This window comes from Phoca vitulina, unplaced genomic scaffold, assembly GCF_004348235.1.
Source record: "Phoca vitulina isolate PV1807 unplaced genomic scaffold, GSC_HSeal_1.0 scaffold61, whole genome shotgun sequence".
Lineage (NCBI taxonomy): Eukaryota > Metazoa > Chordata > Mammalia > Carnivora > Phocidae > Phoca > Phoca vitulina.
The window spans coordinates 5578049-5595705 of record NW_022589764.1 but is presented as its reverse complement, the minus strand read 5'-3'; the positions used below and the strand labels follow the sequence as shown (position 1 = coordinate 5595705).

Here is a 17657-nt window from a genome sequence, read left to right as displayed (position 1 = left end):
AAGGCACAGGCAACAAAAGAAGAAATAGGCAAATTGGACTTCATCAAATTTAAAAACTTTTGTGCATCGGAGGATGCTATCAGTGGAGTCAAAAGGCAACTCATAGAACTGAGAGAAAAATACTTGCAAATGCATATTTGATAATAACCTGAATATAGAGAACTCCTAAAATGCAGCAACAATAAAAAAAAAAAAAAACTGATTTAAAAATCGGCAGAAGGATTCAAATAAGCATTTCTCCAAAGAAGACCTGGAAGTGACCCAGTAAGCACCAGAAAAAATGTTCAGTGTCACCGATGATTAGGGAAATGCAAATGAAAACCACAATGAGATACCGCTTCATTACCATTAGGATATTATTATTTATTTATTTATTTATTTATCTAGGAATCTATTTCGAGTAGAGTTGACACACGATATGACATTGGTTTTAAGTGTACAACATAGTGATTCGACAGCTCTAGGAGTTACGCTATGTCACCATACAACGCTATTACAATACCAGACTGTGTTCCCTCTGCTGTACCTTTCATCCCCATGGCTTGTTCATTCCCATAACTGGAAGCCTGTATCTCCCACTGCCTTTCAACCATTTTGATTAGGATGCTATTATTTAAAAGTACATGTAATAGCAAGCTGAGTGGATGTGGAGAAATGAAACCCTTGTGATTGTTGGTGGAACCGTAAAATGATGCAGCCCTTATGGAAACAAGACTGGTGGTTTTCAAAAAAAACTTAGAACTACCATGTCATCCAGCAGTTCTGCTTCTGAGTATATACACCAAAAGAAGGGAAGTTAGGGTCATAGATATTTGAACACCCATGTTCATAGCAGAATTGTTCATAATAGCCAAGAGGAGGAAGCAACCCAAGTGTCCATGGACGGCTCAATGGATAAACAGAGTGTGGTTTATACATACTATGGAATATTCATCGGTCTTAAAGAAGGATGGGATTCAGACACAGGCTACAACGTGGATGAACCTTGAGGATATTCTGCTAAGTGAAATAAGCCAGTCACAAAAGGACAAATACTGTATGATTCCACTTTTATATGAGGCACCTGAAGTAGTCACATTCATAGAGACAAAGCAGAATGGGGGCTGCCAGGGGCTGGGGTAGGGGGAATGGGGAGTTAGCGTTTAATGGGTACAGAGTTTCAGCTTTGCAAGGTGAATGAGTTCCGTGGATGGATGGTGGTGATTGTCCTACAATAACATGAATGCATTTAACACTACTGAATTGTATACTTAACAGTGGTTAAGATGCTAAAATTTTATGTTACATGTATTTACTGTGATTAAAAATAAGTTAAAAAGCTCACCCACTAATTCTATTCAGCTATATTTACTGGGTACCTCATGTGTGCCGGGGACTCTTTAAGGGTCTAGGGATAGAATCCGGACCGTGACCAGTCCCATTCCCATGGAGCTCACGTAGTGGGACCGACAGACAGTGCTTGCTCAACACACGAAGCAGTAAAATTTGTGTGCAGATTTTATAAACTGCTATACAGAGATCCAGGCGATAGCAAGTGAGCGAGGCGGTCAGGTCACTTCTGTGAGAAGTGATGTTCCGGTTAGAAGGGGGCAGGCACTAAGGAGCTAGCCAGCCAAGGTCAGTCTGGCATTTGGGGGGCGCAGAAAGAGGTCGTTTCTGGTGGGTGATGGGGAGGGGGCACAGTGAGGGGTGTGCCAGCCAGCTGACCTCACGGTCTGGTCCGCCAGGGCAGGGGGAGTGGGCTTCAGTGCACGTGCGGTCGGAAGCTATTGCCGGGGCTGAAGCACAAGAGTGGCATGCGCTGATCTGTGTTTTTAAAAACCCCTCTGCCTGACTCTTATCCAGGGAGCTGGAGTCCTGCTCCAGGCTCTGGGTCCCCAGCAAACCACTCCACCTGCACAGGTACCCACGGAGCGGGAAGCCTCTGCCAGACTGGGTCTTTGAGCCGGCAGCAGACTGCAGCATGGTCCCCTGGACTTGGCTTTGTCCCTGTTCCAAATGTGCTGTCGTGCCCTTTTATGTCTATCTCTTGGCTTTCCTGTGGTTGGGGGCTGGTAATGACATGGGAGCAGGAAGATTTTAAAGAACAAATTGCAGACGGAAACAGGTGGCGTTGACACCAGAAACCCGGGGTTGGGGCAGCCAAACTGGAAAACGGGGCCACTTGCCGGAGCTTTGGTTGTTTTTAGCTTGTTTAACAACCGTGGAGTGAAATGAAAACGTGAGATGTTCCAGTCGAGTTCTGTTGGGAGGAAGAATGGCATCAGTTTTACTCAATTACCATGCGAAACAGACAACAAGCCTTTCTCTGGTGCCCAGAGAAACTGTCACGGTGTTAGAGCACTCGCTGGTTCCCACACGCCAGAAGCGATCCCCGGGGAAGCCGCCGGGGCGGGGGTGGGGGTGGGGATTGTAAAAGGCAGGTGGCCAGGCCCACCCCCAGGGCCTCTGGCTCCGTGGTTCTGGGGTGGGCTCCAGAATGCATTTCCAGCAAATGCCCGGGTGATGTTGGTGCTTCTGCTTCAGGGGCCCCCCTCCGGGGCACTGTCCAGGAGAAAGAGTCCTTTCCCGTACCGGGGTCTGGATGGGCACTGGACATGATTTGAGTCTGTCTGTCCCGGGGGAGGCCCTGAGTAGCACAGGTGTTCTTGGGGAACCCTGCGTGGGCACTCTGCACAGCTCCTCCCCACGTGTCCCCGTCACCTGCTGCTGCTTCTCTGGCCCTGTCCGCCCCTCCCTGCCCGTGTCCCCAAGTCGCCCAGCCAGGAGAGCCACATTGTGCTGCTGGGAGCTGGTCCCTCCTCCCCGCCGGCTTGGCCCCTGGGCTGCCAAGGAAATGTGACAAACGCAGCCAGGGCTCTGAACACTTGCCAGGACGCAGCCAGAGCTGGACGCCGGAGACAGAATTTCCAGACGATTGGCCGGGCTGTTCCTTGCCCAACCAGGTGTCTCCCTCAACATCATATGGCCGCCGCCTCCGGGACTTCTCCTGAGCGTGAATTTCCATGGGAAAAAAAGACGAGGAGACTTCGGTACATGTCTTTGGGGCCTGATGCTTTGTGTTTGTGGCTGTCGTCAGATTTTCGTCTGGCTTGCCGGGCTTGGCTCTGGGCCCCCCGGGAGATCCTGTGCATCTGCCCTGTGCTCTGCTGAGCTTTGTGGGAACGTGGGATGGCTCACGTCGGGTGACAAGGTGCTCTGGCCGAGGTCAGGCTCCCAGATCTGCTTTCTAGGACGTGAGCACCCTAGGTACGCGTCGAGGGGAAGTGCCTGCCTTCGCGCTTGCTAGAGAATGTCGCTAGAGTGTGAAGTGTCTTTCAAAAAAATTAATTCAGAAAATTCTAATTGCGGTGAAATACACATTCAATTTACCATCTTAGTCATTTGTAAGCGTGCAGTTCAGTAGGAAGTATATTCACGTTGTGCAACCCATCTCTAGAACTTTGTCATCTTGCAAAACTGAAATTCTGTACCCAGTAAACCACCCCCCCCCCGCCCCATCTCCCAGCCCTTCTCCTAGCCCCTGAAGGAGGAAGCTTTGTCTTCTCTCCATCTTCCCTCCTTTTTGAGCATTTGCCCCAAGGGAAGCGACTTGAGCCTTTGGGGTTGTGGTTGTATAGAATGCACAGAACTGTCATCAGCCCAGCGAGGAGGAAATGGACGGTTCTGCCAAGAGAGGTTGTTCCTATAGTTTTTCCTTCCTGAAATTTGCGCTCTTTTATGCAGGTTCTTTATGCAGCTTTTCTGTGGCATGTCACAATTCCATTGAAAATTGCTTTACTGTGTTATTCCTTTAAACCTTCCTTAAATAATATCCTCTCACGCCTTTGGCTGGTGTTGACATTCTAGGCAATGATTAGATTGCACCTTGAAATCCTGTGTGACTTGAATTTTCTCCCTCAGAACTGCAGGTTTTCATTCTTCCTATTTTTGATGTTTTGAATTGAGGTTTTCCAGTTTGGGCCCAATCCTACTGGAAAAATCTGAGTCGCAGCCATTGGGTGGTTCTCAAAATACCAAAACAAGGAAAAAGTTATGTGTTTTCCTCTCCTTCACCCAGGTTTGGGGATAGGTAATTAAGACATGACTTCAGTATTGGCCTACAGATGGTCCAGTGTAAAAAAAAAAAAAAAAAGAGAGAGAAAAGAAATGACTACTATTTTGTTCTTAGTGGAATAAATTTGGGGGGTGGGGTGGAGTAAGAACAGAACAACTAAATGTGTTCTCTTTTTCCTTGTGGGAAAGAATATTAAGTTACCCAAAGATTTTCTTTTGCTTTAATAATAGTTTTCAAAGAATTAAATTTCATGTAATTACTCTTTTTTAGATTTTTTTGTACTGGAAAAATAAGATCCAAGCAATGACACAGCTAATTCCTTTGTCACACAGATGCTCAAACATTGTATGCTTCACGTGGCCTTGATTAACTGTGGCTACAATCTGCTCTGGTTGTTGTTTTATGTTGTGGCTGATGTACCAAAGAACACAGTAGAAAGTTTTAATGCCTCTGCTGGAAAATTCTCCCTTCTAGGTTGTGTCTATCAGGAAAAAAAAAAAGAGAGAAGTTTCAAAACCAAGTGAAATAAGTCAGAGAAAAAGAAATACTGTATGATCTCACTTATATGTGGAATCTAAAAAGGCTAAATTCCTAGATACAGAGAAGAGTTTGCTGGTTGCCAGAGATATGGGGGTGGGCAATGGGTGAAGGGGGTCAAAAGGTGCAAGCTTCCATTTATAATAAGTCTTGGGGATATAACGTACAACAAGGTGACTATGGTTAATAATACTGGATCATATGTTTGAAAGTTCCTAAGAGAGCAGATCTTAAAAGTTCTCATCACAAGAAAACAAATTGTAACTATGTGAGGTGATGGGCATTAACTGAACTTCTTGTGGTGATCATCTTGCAGTATATTGTACATATGTCAAATCAGGTTGTACACCTAAAAATAATACAGTGTTATATATCAATCACATCTGAATAAAAGTGGAAAAAACAAAGGAAAAACCAGGACACAATGAAGCAGAAGTATTTCGCCAGGTGTTCGAAAGATTCTCATCCCTGTTCTCTCCGTATCTTCTTCTACCACCTACCTGATCTGTCCCATTATACCCCCTGCATCCTGCTTTGTCCATATTACAGGAGAGGGACCCAGGGATTCTCACATTCAATGGGCCTTTCCCCGTCCATGTCAACTTTGATTCCTCTGCCTTGTTTGAGATTTCCTCCCTCTCTTCCCCTTGAAACACTTTCCTTGGATTTTTTTTGATACTGAGGTCCTTCTACCAAGAAGAGGTGCAAAACCGAGAGGGACAAATCCTCTTTTGTTACTCTAACCCTGTCTCCATGACACACTGTGGTTAGAATGAGGACTTCAGGCATAAAGGAGGATTATGGCCTTGTTGGCTGGACAAGCCTGCATATGAATTGGGGTCATTGTTGACGAGCTGTGGGTCTTGAGCAGGTGGCTTTCTCTTGATGAGCTGAAGGTGGTGGAGATACTGACCTTGACAGGTTTTGATGAGGGTTAGAGATTTCACAGGACTGCACGTGGCAAATACGGCCACAGGCATTGACCTTCCCCTTCTTAAAGGTCCCCTTCAACGTCCCACATAAAAGCCCAGAATGGGGGTTTTGAGTTTTCTATCAGGATTATCTAATACCCATTCCTTCTATGGGAATCTGCTGTTCTATGCCTTTTTTTTTTTTTAAACAACTGATTTCCAGCTTAGCTCTGTGTGTGATTCCAGAGTTTTCTATCATGTGCATATTTCTTCTGGGAATTCATATTTATGGGAATTTTGGGGTCTCAGAGGCCTTTTTTTTAAAAAATATTTATTTCACAGCGAGAAAGAGTGAGCATGGGGGGAGGGGCAGAGGGAGAGGGAGAGAGACTCCTCAAGCAGACTCCCCGCTGAGCATGGAGCCCGACATGGGGCCCGATCCCATGACCCCAAGATCATGATCGGACCTGAAATCAAGAGTCGGATGCTCAACTGACTGAGTCACCCAGGTGCCCCTCAGAAGGCCTTTTAAATAAAATGTGAGTCATATTTCTCGTGTGTGTGTGTGTGTGTGTATTTTGTTTTAAAAAGACTTCATGAACACTGAAAATTAAATTTTGTGTAATTATTCTTTTTTAGATTTTTTTGTACTAGAAAAATGCAGATTTTTAATATTTTTAATTAATATAATTTTTAATGAGTGTAATTTCTATCTTATAAAAAATTTCTATTTTAGTCATTTGTATTTTATATTTTAGATTTATAGAAAAATTGAACAAATAGTACAGAGTTCCCCTACACAATTTCTCCTCTTATTAACATCTTATAATAGTATGGTATAACTAATGGACCAATATTGATGTATTATTATTATTTTCTATTGAAATAATTAACATACAGTGTTATATTTCAGGTGTACAACATTATGATTCAATAATTCTATACGTTGTTCAGTGCCCACCATGATAAGTGTAGTCACCATCTGTCCCCAAACAATGTTATTACAATCTTACTATATTTCCTATGCTATATTTTTCATCTCTGTGACTTCTTTATTTTATAACTGGAAGTTTATACCTCTTAATCCCCTTTATCTATTTCACTCATCCCCCACTCACCTCCGCTCTGTTAACCATCAGTTTATTCTCTGTATTTAAGAGTCTGTTTTTGTTTGCTCATTTCATTTTTTAGATTCCACATATAAGTGAAACCATGTGGTACTTGTCTTTCTCTGACTTATTTCACTTAGTATAATACTCTCTAGGTCCATCCATATTGTCACAAATGGCAAGATCTCATTCTTTTTTATGGCTGAGTAATGTTCTGTTGTATATATGTATACTTCTTTATCCATTCATCTATCGATCGACACTTGGGCTGCTTCCATACCTTTTTGGCTATTGTAAATAACACTACAATAAACATAGGGGTGCATACATCTTTTCAAATTAGTGTTTTCATTTTCTTTAGGTAAATACCCAGTAGTGGGAATTACTGGATCATATGGTAATTCTATTTTTACTTTTTGGAGAAACTTCCATACTGTTTTCCCCAGTAGCTACACCAATTTACATTCCCACCAACAGTGCATGAGGGTTCCTTTTCCTCCACATCCTCCCCAACACTTGTTATTTCTTGTCTTTTTGATGCTAGTCATTTTGACAGGTGTAAGGTTGTATCTCATTGTGGTTTTGATGTGTATTTCCCGGATGATTGAGCATCTTTTCATGTGTCTGTTGGCCATTTTGTATGTCGTCTTTGAAAAAATGTCTGTTCAGGTCCTCTGCCCGTTGGATTATTTTTTTGGCATTCTGACTGATTATTATTGACTAGAGTCAATAGTTAATGCAGATGTCCTTAGTTTGTTTTTTTTTTTTTTTGATTTAATAAAGTTTTATTTTCCAAAACGTAGATGTCCTTAGTTTTTACCTAACATCTTCTGTCTGTTCCAGGATCCCATTCAGGATACCACTGTATTTTTATTAATTTTTATATTTATGTCATTAATTCTCTTTTCTCTCTTGACAGGTATACAATATGTTTCAGCACCAGAGCCTTGGAAGTAAGGTGAACATTCAAGTTACCAAGCTCGTCCTGCTACGACAACGGCCTGTAAGTCCCCATGGCCGCCCACCAGAGCACATAGACGGCGTAACTGGTCTGGAAGTTTGCTAGTTGCTGTGGAGTGCTAAGGAGGAGTGTAGGTGGTTGTCAGTCTTATCTGCCCTCCCAGGCTTTGCAGATGGCAACCGTGTGCCCTGGGTCAGGGACTGGGGATATCCAATGGGAGGAGGGCAGGTATTGTTACTAGAAGCTTGGGGTGCACATGTTCTGCTTGGAATTTCGAGAGAACCCTGAGCACTGAGCGTGTGTGCCTCCCCCAGCCCTCCCAGCACATCTCACATATGCAAATCTAGATGGTGAGGTCTTTGGAAACCCGTGGCTATACTTCCGGAGCTATACCCCAGCCTCAGGCCAAATTTGGATTCACTGTAGCAGTGTTTTCTGGTCTTTGAGTTGAATGCATTCCCATATAATAATGTTACTTGCAGAATCGGGCAATGAACTTGAAAAACAAGAGACCGATGCTTGGTTGGGTACACAGTTCAGTTTGCCAAAAAAAAAAAAAAAAAGAAAGAAAGAATATTTTTCTTTAATAACATAGTCTTCATTTGAACTTACAAATAAGGCCCTGGCCTCTCTCTGGGACTGGGCACCTGCCTACCAGCATTAGGGTTGGATTTGGGAGAAGCACATCACTGAATGATGTCCCATCGAGCAGCTCTCTCCACACTATATTCCGAACATAAACTCCGGCTTCCCTGGGTGTTTGCTTCTTTAACTGCCCCCACCGACCCCAATTTCTTTTAGGCCAAATTGTCCATTGGGCACCACGGTGAGCGGTCTCTGGAGAGCTTCTGTCACTGGCAGAATGAGGAATACGGAGGAGCCCGGTACCTCGGCAACAATCAGGTTCCAGGAGGGAAGGATGATACACCCCCGGTGGATGCAGCTGTATTTGTTACCAGGTGAGGCTGGATTTGGTCTATAGCTGCACATGCAACAGAGGAAAGACCTGTCCCTCTTTGGAGAGGAAAAGAGGACAGTTTGCTAAGAATTCAGGCTTGGAAATCAGACCTTGCTCCAACTCTCTGAGCCTTGGATTCCTCATCAGTAAAATTGGGGATCTATTACAGTACCTAACCCTTAGTTATGAGGGTTCAGTGAGCACAAGAAGTGCTTTTCACGGTGCCTGGCCCAAAGTAAGGATGCAGTAAGTGCTAGCCATAATTGTTGCTGTTGTTATTATTATTAATATAAAAGTAGCAAAATTCTGGTTACCCGAGAGTCTTAACACTTCTAAGAAAATGCATCTACTACCTCTCCTGGGCACCAAATAAAACACTCACCGGGCAAGAGCTAACCTGTGTTCGAGGCTGCCTCCCAACTGGCTTGAGCACGCTACTGGGGGGAGAGTGGATACCCCGAGTTCCCTGTGGGAGGGAGTCCATGTAGGCATCCATGTGCTGTGCACGGCCCCAGCCCCGGGGCACTCCTGGGGCAATAGCGGTCGGCAGAGATGCCTGGGGAATTCCCATGCACGTTCTGTTGCAAGTAAGGAGCTGAGCTGCTTTCTAGGCTACAGAGCTGGACTTTTCCAGACTGTGAGGGACACCAGGGGCCCCGCAGCGGACCACAGAAACGAGACAGCCTTCCACACAGGCAGCAGTCACGTTATCTTAGCTTGCCAGGGCTGCAGTAACAAATGACCACAGACTGGGGGGCTTAGAACAACAGAAATGTATTCTTGCACCGTTTTGGAGGCCAGAAGTCCAAGATCACGGTGTGGGCAGGGCCGTGCTCTCTCCGAAGGCTCCAGGAGAGGAGCCTTGCTTCCTTCTTTCTAACTTCCAGTGGTGGCCTGCAATCTTTGGCATCCCTTGTCTTGTAGACGCATGGCTCTGACCTGTCCTTCACTGTCACCCTGTCATGCGGCCTCCTCCCTCTGTCCCTATTTCCCTCTTCTCATAAGGACACCGGTCCTTGGATTAGGGCCCAGCTTGGCCCAGTGGGACCTCATCTGAACTTGCTTACACCTGCACTGACCGTCTTTCCAAATAAGATTGCATTCACGGGTACAGGTACCAGGCGTTAGGACTTGAACATATCTGTTTTTGGGAACACAATTTAACCCACAACAGATATGGATATGGCTCTTTCATTTTTCCCTTATGTCTCAAACCTCTCTGAGAAAAACTGATTTGCTTGGGTTCCTTTACTTCCACGATGTAAGTAGAATGCATTATGTATTCACACCAAGACCCCCCTTTACAAAATAGGCAGAAGTGTTTCTTGATAATTTTAATCTGTCAGATTAAAATATCAAAATGTTATTAGACTTGCTATGAATCTGTCCATTGTGAATTTCAAGGCATTTTAAAAATTAACTTAAGGAAACTACTTCTCAAATTATATATTTTCTTTTTTTTTCTCCTGAGTTCAGAGGTAAAGCTTTAGATAGGAGCACTTTACCATTCTGTTAGCTTGAGACAGCCTGCCCCTCTAAGAGGGGCCAGAAAGGCCCTCTGGTGTATCTCTTGAGCCACATACTGTAAGCCCCTGGCCCAGTGATGCTCCGAAGCTGGCTGGGAAAGTTCTGGCACCTTATCCCCAGGCACCAGGCAATGCAACTGCCTAACTTTCTCCTCTTTAAAAAACCCAGAACATGCACATTGCTACCACCAGACACCAGACACATACCTCATCACCCTTGTGGATGATGCATCAGTCGCCCACCCCAAAGGGTTAAAATGTACTCTGTAGCACACTGATCCCTTATGAGAGCATTTTCTGCTCTTACAGGATGTGATTTAAATGTATAATGGGACATGTGAGAAGACATCTATTCAGTAATTCTGATTGCCTGCCATCCGGCTGGTACCCTACCAGGCACCAAGGACAAGCGATGAGCAGGAGCCGGTTCTTGCTTTGGATCTGGGTTTGCCCACCCCAGGGAGTGCTGGGAGCCTCCAGGTACCACCTCCCCCAGTGGCTCTGCTTCCCCTCCCCCCCGCCTCGTGCTCACTGGCCAGAGGTTGCCATGGCTCCAGGCACTTTGAAGTGGTTTTTGAAGCCTGTGGGGCCTGTGGATTGCAGTGTTGGGGTGATAGGTAGTACCCTTTGAGAGCGGATTTGATTTGGGGAGCAGGGAAGAGTCTTTGGGAACCATGTCCGCGTATGACTGTAAATTCGCACGACTGATTTTCCAAATGCTAATTAAGTGAGGTCCTAGAGGAGAGCTCTAAATAACATCATCTTTGGAATGTTCAACTAAACTTCCAAGGTCACTACTTTGAAAGTGGTTCGTACCAAAACTAGATAAAATGTACAGATTCTGGTGTTTGTGAGACCTTTCCCGATGTCGTCTTTTGCCTGCAGTTTCATTCCTTGTCTGGGTCGAGGATGCGCTTGCAAGTGGTCTTGGTTTGGGAATGAGCAGCCCCCCCCCCCCTTTATTTTTCAGAGGCAGTAAGTGTTACTGAAATCAGTGTTGACAAAACTTCTGGATTAGCCTTTCCACAAAATGCCGACGGCAGACGCGAATGCACCCTTGGCCTGAGAAGGCTGTCAGTTAGGTTTCCTGGCTTTCTTTTCTGCTTCCCGCCTCCAACAGACTTACTTACTGTACTGGAAATATTGTGCGTAAAAATGTCAGTATTTTTTTACATCGCACACCCATTAGGTTACATTAGGTTTGGGCTCCTACCCAAAACAAAACAAGACAGAAAATAACGAGCATTGTCAGGATGTGGAGAAACTGGAACCCTTGTGCACTGTTGGTGGGAAATATTAAATGCATCCCCGAAATACTAAATGCAGAATTACCCTTTGCTCCAGCAATCCTACTTCTGAGTGTAGACCCAAAAGCATTGAAATGAGGGTTTCAAAGAGATGTGTGTACCTATGTTCGTGGCAGCATGACTTATAATGGCTAAAATGTGGAAGCAACCAAGCGTCCTTTGATGGACGAATGGGTAAACAAAATATGGGCTATGCACACAGTGGAATATTATTCAGCCCTATAAAGGAAGGACATCTTGTCACAGGCCACAACCTGGGTGAACCTGGAGGACGTTATGCTGAGTGAAATACACCAGTCACAAAAAGCCAAATAGGGTATGATTCCACTTATCTGAGGCCCCTAGAGCAGTTAAATTCATAGAGATAGGGTGTAGAGCTGGAGAGAGGAGGAATAGGAAGTTTGATGGATAGAGTTTCAGTTTTGCAAGATGAAAAAGAGTTCTGGAGATGCGTCGCCCAACATTATAAATGCATTGAACATCACCGAACCGTACGCCTAAAAATGTTGAAGATAGTAAATTCCGTGTTACGCGTATTTTATCACAGTAAGACCGTTTGAAAATTTTTCTAATTAAACCCTTAGGGGGTGGTCCCGAATGCATGGGGTTGGTTCTGAGGGCAGGTGCTAGGGAAGGGCATGTCTGGAGGCCCCCAAGAGCAAGGTTCCTTCTGCGGCAGGCAGAGACAACAAAAAGGCCTCCGGCATCTCGGTTAGCTGAGGCCAGCCCGGGAGCTGGCGTTTTCTTTCCCCGTTTCGAGCTGAGCTCTGGTGAGCTACCTCAGCGCTCGTTCTTCCTCTTACCTGCTTCTGCGGAGCCGTTGGGCCAAATGGGCCAGTGCCCAGCTCGCTCCCTGGGTCCTCCCAGCTGTGAAATTGAAGACCTCCCAGCAGGACGGGGGAGGCAGCGCCGGAGTCGGGGCTGGGAGCCGAGTTGGCCGAGAGGCATTGTTTAATAATTAGAGGCTGTGAGCTGCAGTTCGCCAGGTTGGGATAACAACGGGCCGATGTTTTCACGGGGAAATGGGGTTCTCACGTGCTGCTCTTGAGAAGCAGCTCTTTCCTCCCGGAGTAATCTGAGCTGAGACGGGGTTGAGGGGCCAGTGTCCCCCAGTCCTGGGGCTGACGCTGGCCAATGCAAGGGTTTCTTCCCGCCTCCCTCCCTTCCTTATGGGCTGTGGCTGAGCCCCAGAGTGCATTCTCTCCTGGACGCCCACCAGCCCTCCAGATGGCCAGCCACAGAGATGTAAGCGTGACATCATGTCCAGTAGAAGCTGCTGAGCCGGAAGCCACGGAAGCTGGCTTTTTGGCAGCTGCAGCCGTGTCTGGGGCTAGAAAACACCTCTGAGTGGACGGGGGCTGGGGACCACATGGCACCCATACAGAGGACTGAGGTCCGGGGGGGGCTTCAGCACCTGGCACCACTTTGCCTTTGGCCCTGCATCTCCCGCAGGAAGCCACAAGAGAGGGATTTTCCCCCCCAAACCCAGGTCTGTGCTCCCGGGAGACACCGGGAGTAAACCCGCAGGGCCAGCTCGGGGCTCCACCACAGGTACACCTCCAGATGTCCCTCCACCTTCCCCTCCATGTCACTCCATCCCGCTCCCCAGGAACGGTCTTCTCTTCAGCCTCTGACCAAGGGGGTCTCTTGCAGGCCTAGCTCACAGTGAGAGCTCAGTGAGTATCTGGACCATTGCATTACATTTTTTTCAGGTTTCCAAACATTGCGGAGACAAGGCCACTGGTAAGCTTGCACGGCAAGTTGAATGTGGTCTGGAAATGTATTTCCGTCAGTAATAAAGGAGCCACTATTAAGCCCCAGCTGTATGCCAGGCAATCGGTTATGCACAAGATTAGGTACATAAATTGTGGGGCCCATTGTGGAATGAAAATAGGGGAGCCTGCCTACTCTTGAGGAACAAGCACTGGAAAGTAAATGGACTAGAGACGGGAGAGCTCCGTCGGGACCCCACTTGAACCCAAGCATGTGGGTTTGGCATGAGTTTGCAGTGGGCGCAAGATTACCTAGATGAAGCTGCCCCTGTAGGCAAAGGGCTTGTGTTTTCTGAGAAAGGACCTTGAACAGGAAGGAGAGAGAAGATTCAAATCTTGGCTGACCCTTTCAAGCCAGGCTTCAAATTGAGCTTGGCTCTCCCCTCTGTGAGCAGACCACACTTCCTCGCACTTCCTCAGGAGAAACAATGGATGATGTTGCAGGGTCCATCATTTGAGACCACCTATTTCCCTTCAGAGAAGCCATGGGATGAGAGAACACACAGTGCTCCTGTCAGCCAACAGGGCTGGCTTTCTCCAAGATGGCGCTTTCTCCAAGATGGAACCATCTTCTACTCAGTTCTATTTAGTTCTTGACTGTGGGACTGATGGTCCCGTGCGCTTTCTCCTTTTGCCCAGGCTTTAGTCGTGTTCACTCTGGGAAACCCTAGAGCAAGGTGTTGGGCCACCCTGATCCTTGTGTGCATGTGACGTTCGAAACATTCAAGTGGGAGGGGGTGTCCGATCAACAGTGTTGAGCTGGGGTCAGATAGATACCAGAGCAGGGAGAATATTTATGTCCCTAATTTTATTTGTTTGGTTTTCTCTGTGCCACTGTTGCTTCCTCACCACCTTCTACTGCCTGTTAATTAGTCTTTTAGAAGGTCTTTTGTTGGGCGCCTGGGTGGCTCAGTCGTTAAGCGTCTGCCTTCGGCTCAGGTCATGATCCCAGGGTCCTGGGATCGAGCCCCACATCGGGCTCCCTGCTCCACGGGAAGCCTGCTTCTCTCTCTCCCACTCCCCCTCCTTGTGTTCCCTCTCTCGCTGTGTCTCTCTCTGTCAAACAAATAAATAAAATCTTTAAAAAAAAAAAAAAAAAAAAAAGAAGGTCTTTTGTTTTGAGTTTTTAATTCCAGTTAGTTAACTTACAGTGTTAGTGTTATACTAGTTTCAGGGGTCCAATATAGTGATTCAGCACTTCCATATATCACCCAGTGCTCATCACAAGTGCCTTCCTTCATCCCTGTCACCTGTTTCATCCATCCCCCCCCACCCACCTCCCCTCTGGTAACCATCAGTTTGTTCTCTCTAGTTAAGAGTCTGTTTCTTGGGGCGCCTGGGTAGCTCAGTCGGTTAAGCGTCTGCCTCCGGTTCAGGTCATGATCCCAGGGTCCTGGGATCGAGCCCCACGTTAGGATCCCTGCTCAGCAGGGAGCCTGCTTCTCCCTCTCCCTCTGCTGCTCCCCCTGCTTGTGCTTTCTCTCTCTCTCTGTCAAATAAATAGGTAAAACCTTTAAAAAAAAAAAAAAAAGAGTCTTGTTTCTTGGTTTGTCTCTCTTTTTCCCTTTGCTCGTCTCTTTTGTTTCTTAAATTCCATGTATGAGTGGGATCATATTTTGTCTTTCTCTGACTGGCTTACTTCACTTAGCATTATACTCTCTAGCTCCATCCACATCATTGCAAATGGCAAGATGTCATTCTTTTTGATGGCTGAGTAACATTCCATGGTGTGTGTGTGTGTGTGATGAAGGGATCTTCTTTATCCCTTCATCTATTGATGGATGGGGGTATAGCTCAGTGGTAGAGCATTTGACTGCATCTATTGATAGACACTTGGGTTGTGCCATATCTTAGCTATTGTAAATAATGCTGCTGTTAATATAGGGGTACATGTATCCCTTTGAATTAGTGTTTTTGTATTCTCACTGCTGGGTATTTACCCAAAGAATAGAAAAACACTAAAAGGTCATCTTTGACAGAAAAAAATCAAGGCTTCCATATATGGCTCCTATAGTTATCCCCCTTTCCCTTTCCCTGCAAGTTCCTGTGGTTTTGGAGTGGGATTGTGACAAGCGTAGGGTTCTTTTTTTTTTTTTCAAATGTGGGATTCTTGAAGGCTTCCTTTTTTCCTTTGTTAAAACGGTCTTCAAATTGATTATCAAAACATATAGGTTTGTTATGAAAAAATTAGAAACTTGCAGTGAGCAGAAGCTGTGTGGGGTTGGCCCCAGCTCTTCCTCAGCGTTTCTTTGGCCAGTTTCGGGGCCACGCCTTCAAAGCTGCCCCCTCCTCTCTTCTGGGCTTGCAGGCTGGCCAGTGCATCTGGTTCTGTAGATCAGGAGCCCGAGGAGAATCTGTGGGTCTGAGTAGGTGGGTGGAGTCTTTGACAAAGCTCAGGTGAGCCTGAGCCTCAGGTGAACCTGAAGCCAAGCCAGAGTTGGGAACACACAAGCTCTGCCCCGTTTCCGCTGAGAGGCGTCAGGTGTGGGTCACAGTTTGGAGGCAAATACAACAGAACATGCCGTGCATCTGAATGGGATTGACGCGGAGGGAGAAGGAAAGAGGACCATACAGAGTTAGGTTAGGAGAGTGACACATTCCCTTCTCTGTCATCATGCCCACTGTGAATGGCTGGTCAGAGCTTTCCCTGAGAAGAGATTTTGACAGAGGGTAGCGGGGGAATTGAGGAGTTGACCTGATGTCAGGGTGTCAGAAAGGGGAAAAGTGGCCCAGCCCGGACCTGCCACTTTCTTTCACAACTGGGCTTAGTGCCCACCTTGTCTGGCTGGCCCCATCTTCCTTCCCAGAAGAACTTCAGCATGAGAAGAAGTGGCTTCAGAACACACCTTCTAAACCTGAAGGAGTTTAAGGGAGTGGGCATTTTCTGTCAGCTCCCCACGGCCCCCATGAACAGATGAGCATGGGGCCCTGGGGTGGGGAGAGGGAGGACCAGACCACTGTTCCCTTGCCCAGTCCCAGGCAACCAGAGATCAGGTCAGCCCCTAACTGTGGGAATGCTCTGGTTTTGGGGAAAAAAGGGCCCAGACCTATTGTTTCAAACATGAGTGGCTAGAGACCATAGTGAACCCCAGTATTTGCTCTTCACACACACACACACCCACCCACCCACCCACCCGGGGGCGGGGATCCTGGGAAGCTTTAAAGGATCTAACTTTAAGAAATCACTTTCCATGGTCTTCTCATATAAGTGCTACGTGGTGACTAGTGAACCCCTGGGGCTGGACCAGCTTTTGAGCATATTTGCTCTTCACACACAACCACACACACACACACACACACACACACACACACACACACACACACACCGGGGGGTGGGGATCCTGGGAAGCTTTAAAGGATCTAACTTGCAGAAATCACTTTCCGTGGTCTTCTCATATAAGTGCTACGTGGTGACTTCAGCATCTAAAGCCAGTTGCCGCCCACGTAGAGTCGTTTGGGGTAGTCACTATAGTTTGATGATATTGCAGAGTAATTGTCTCTCATGCAGGACTTGCAAACCTCTTCTTCCAGAACTTTCACAGTTGTTGGAGGGAGCCCTCCCAGCAACCAAGTGTCAGGTGGAGTTTAGCTACGAAAGGAGGGCCTCCCAGTTGGGAACACTGTGGATGGGTGACTCTTGACAGATGGCTAGTTGTTGTTCCTGGCGGACCTGTGACAGCTTCGGCAGTAACCTTGCTATGGGCAGGACGACCAGTCAAGCTCAGCGGACAGTATTTTCTTCTCCCCTTCTTGGGGGCTACTGCATACACCTGACCATGTCTGTCTTTGTGTTCCTTTTTTAGGACAGATTTCTGCGTACACAAAGATGAACCATGTGACACCGTTGGTAAGTTGGGAAGCAGAATAATAATTGAGGGGGCTGCTGAACCCCGTGATAATCTGGAGACCTGGTAGCACTTACAGTCCGGAGGAGCTGTCCTCAGACAAACCCTGTCTTTCCTGTGGCCTCTTTTCTTGTAAACTGGTTCTTTGACTTCATGTGACTTCATCTTTTGTTCCTGGTAAGTGTTGAGGTTGCTCACGGCAGAAAGCATCAAGATGGATGTTGAATAAGGAAGATATGAAAAGTTAAACCCACGGGAGGTGCCTCCAGGCCTCAAGGTGACCGTGGTTGGGGGCACACTTGGCTCTGAGCCTCTTGGCCGCTCACGCAGGCGGGGGACCCCACAGAGTTACACCACTGTAATGAGAGCTTCCCTGTTTGCTCTCATGCGTGCGGATGATCATTACCAGTGTCCTAAGCGGTGAGGTGGGACTGTGCGGGTGTGAGGCTGGTCTCCTCCGCCAGGCTGGGCACCAGGCTCATTGCTTTCTGGTCACAAGGTCCCAAGACTGACACACAACACGGCAAGGCACGTTTTCCTTCTTCCCCTCCGGAGGCTCTCTCCTCTACCTTCACTTCCTCCCCCAGCTTTTCCCTGTTTGCCGTTTTCCCTTCTGTCCTATCTTCCTTAGTATCTGGCTTGTTCTTGACAGGTCATAGATTTCCACTTGGAAC

At 46.7% G+C, this 17657-nt stretch overlaps 1 protein-coding gene across 1 annotated transcript in view; it reads left to right on the top strand.

Annotated features, from left to right (window-relative positions):
* ADAMTS17 (ADAM metallopeptidase with thrombospondin type 1 motif 17) overlaps nucleotides 1–17657 on the top strand; it is a 348017-nt gene that overhangs the window by 68531 nt on the left and 261829 nt on the right. Inside the window, exons 5-7 of the mRNA XM_032391277.1 lie at nucleotides 7534–7617; nucleotides 8377–8534; nucleotides 16942–16985. Coding sequence (XP_032247168.1) covers nucleotides 7534–7617; nucleotides 8377–8534; nucleotides 16942–16985 — 286 coding nt within the window. The remainder of the gene's footprint in view (nucleotides 1–7533; nucleotides 7618–8376; nucleotides 8535–16941; nucleotides 16986–17657) is intronic.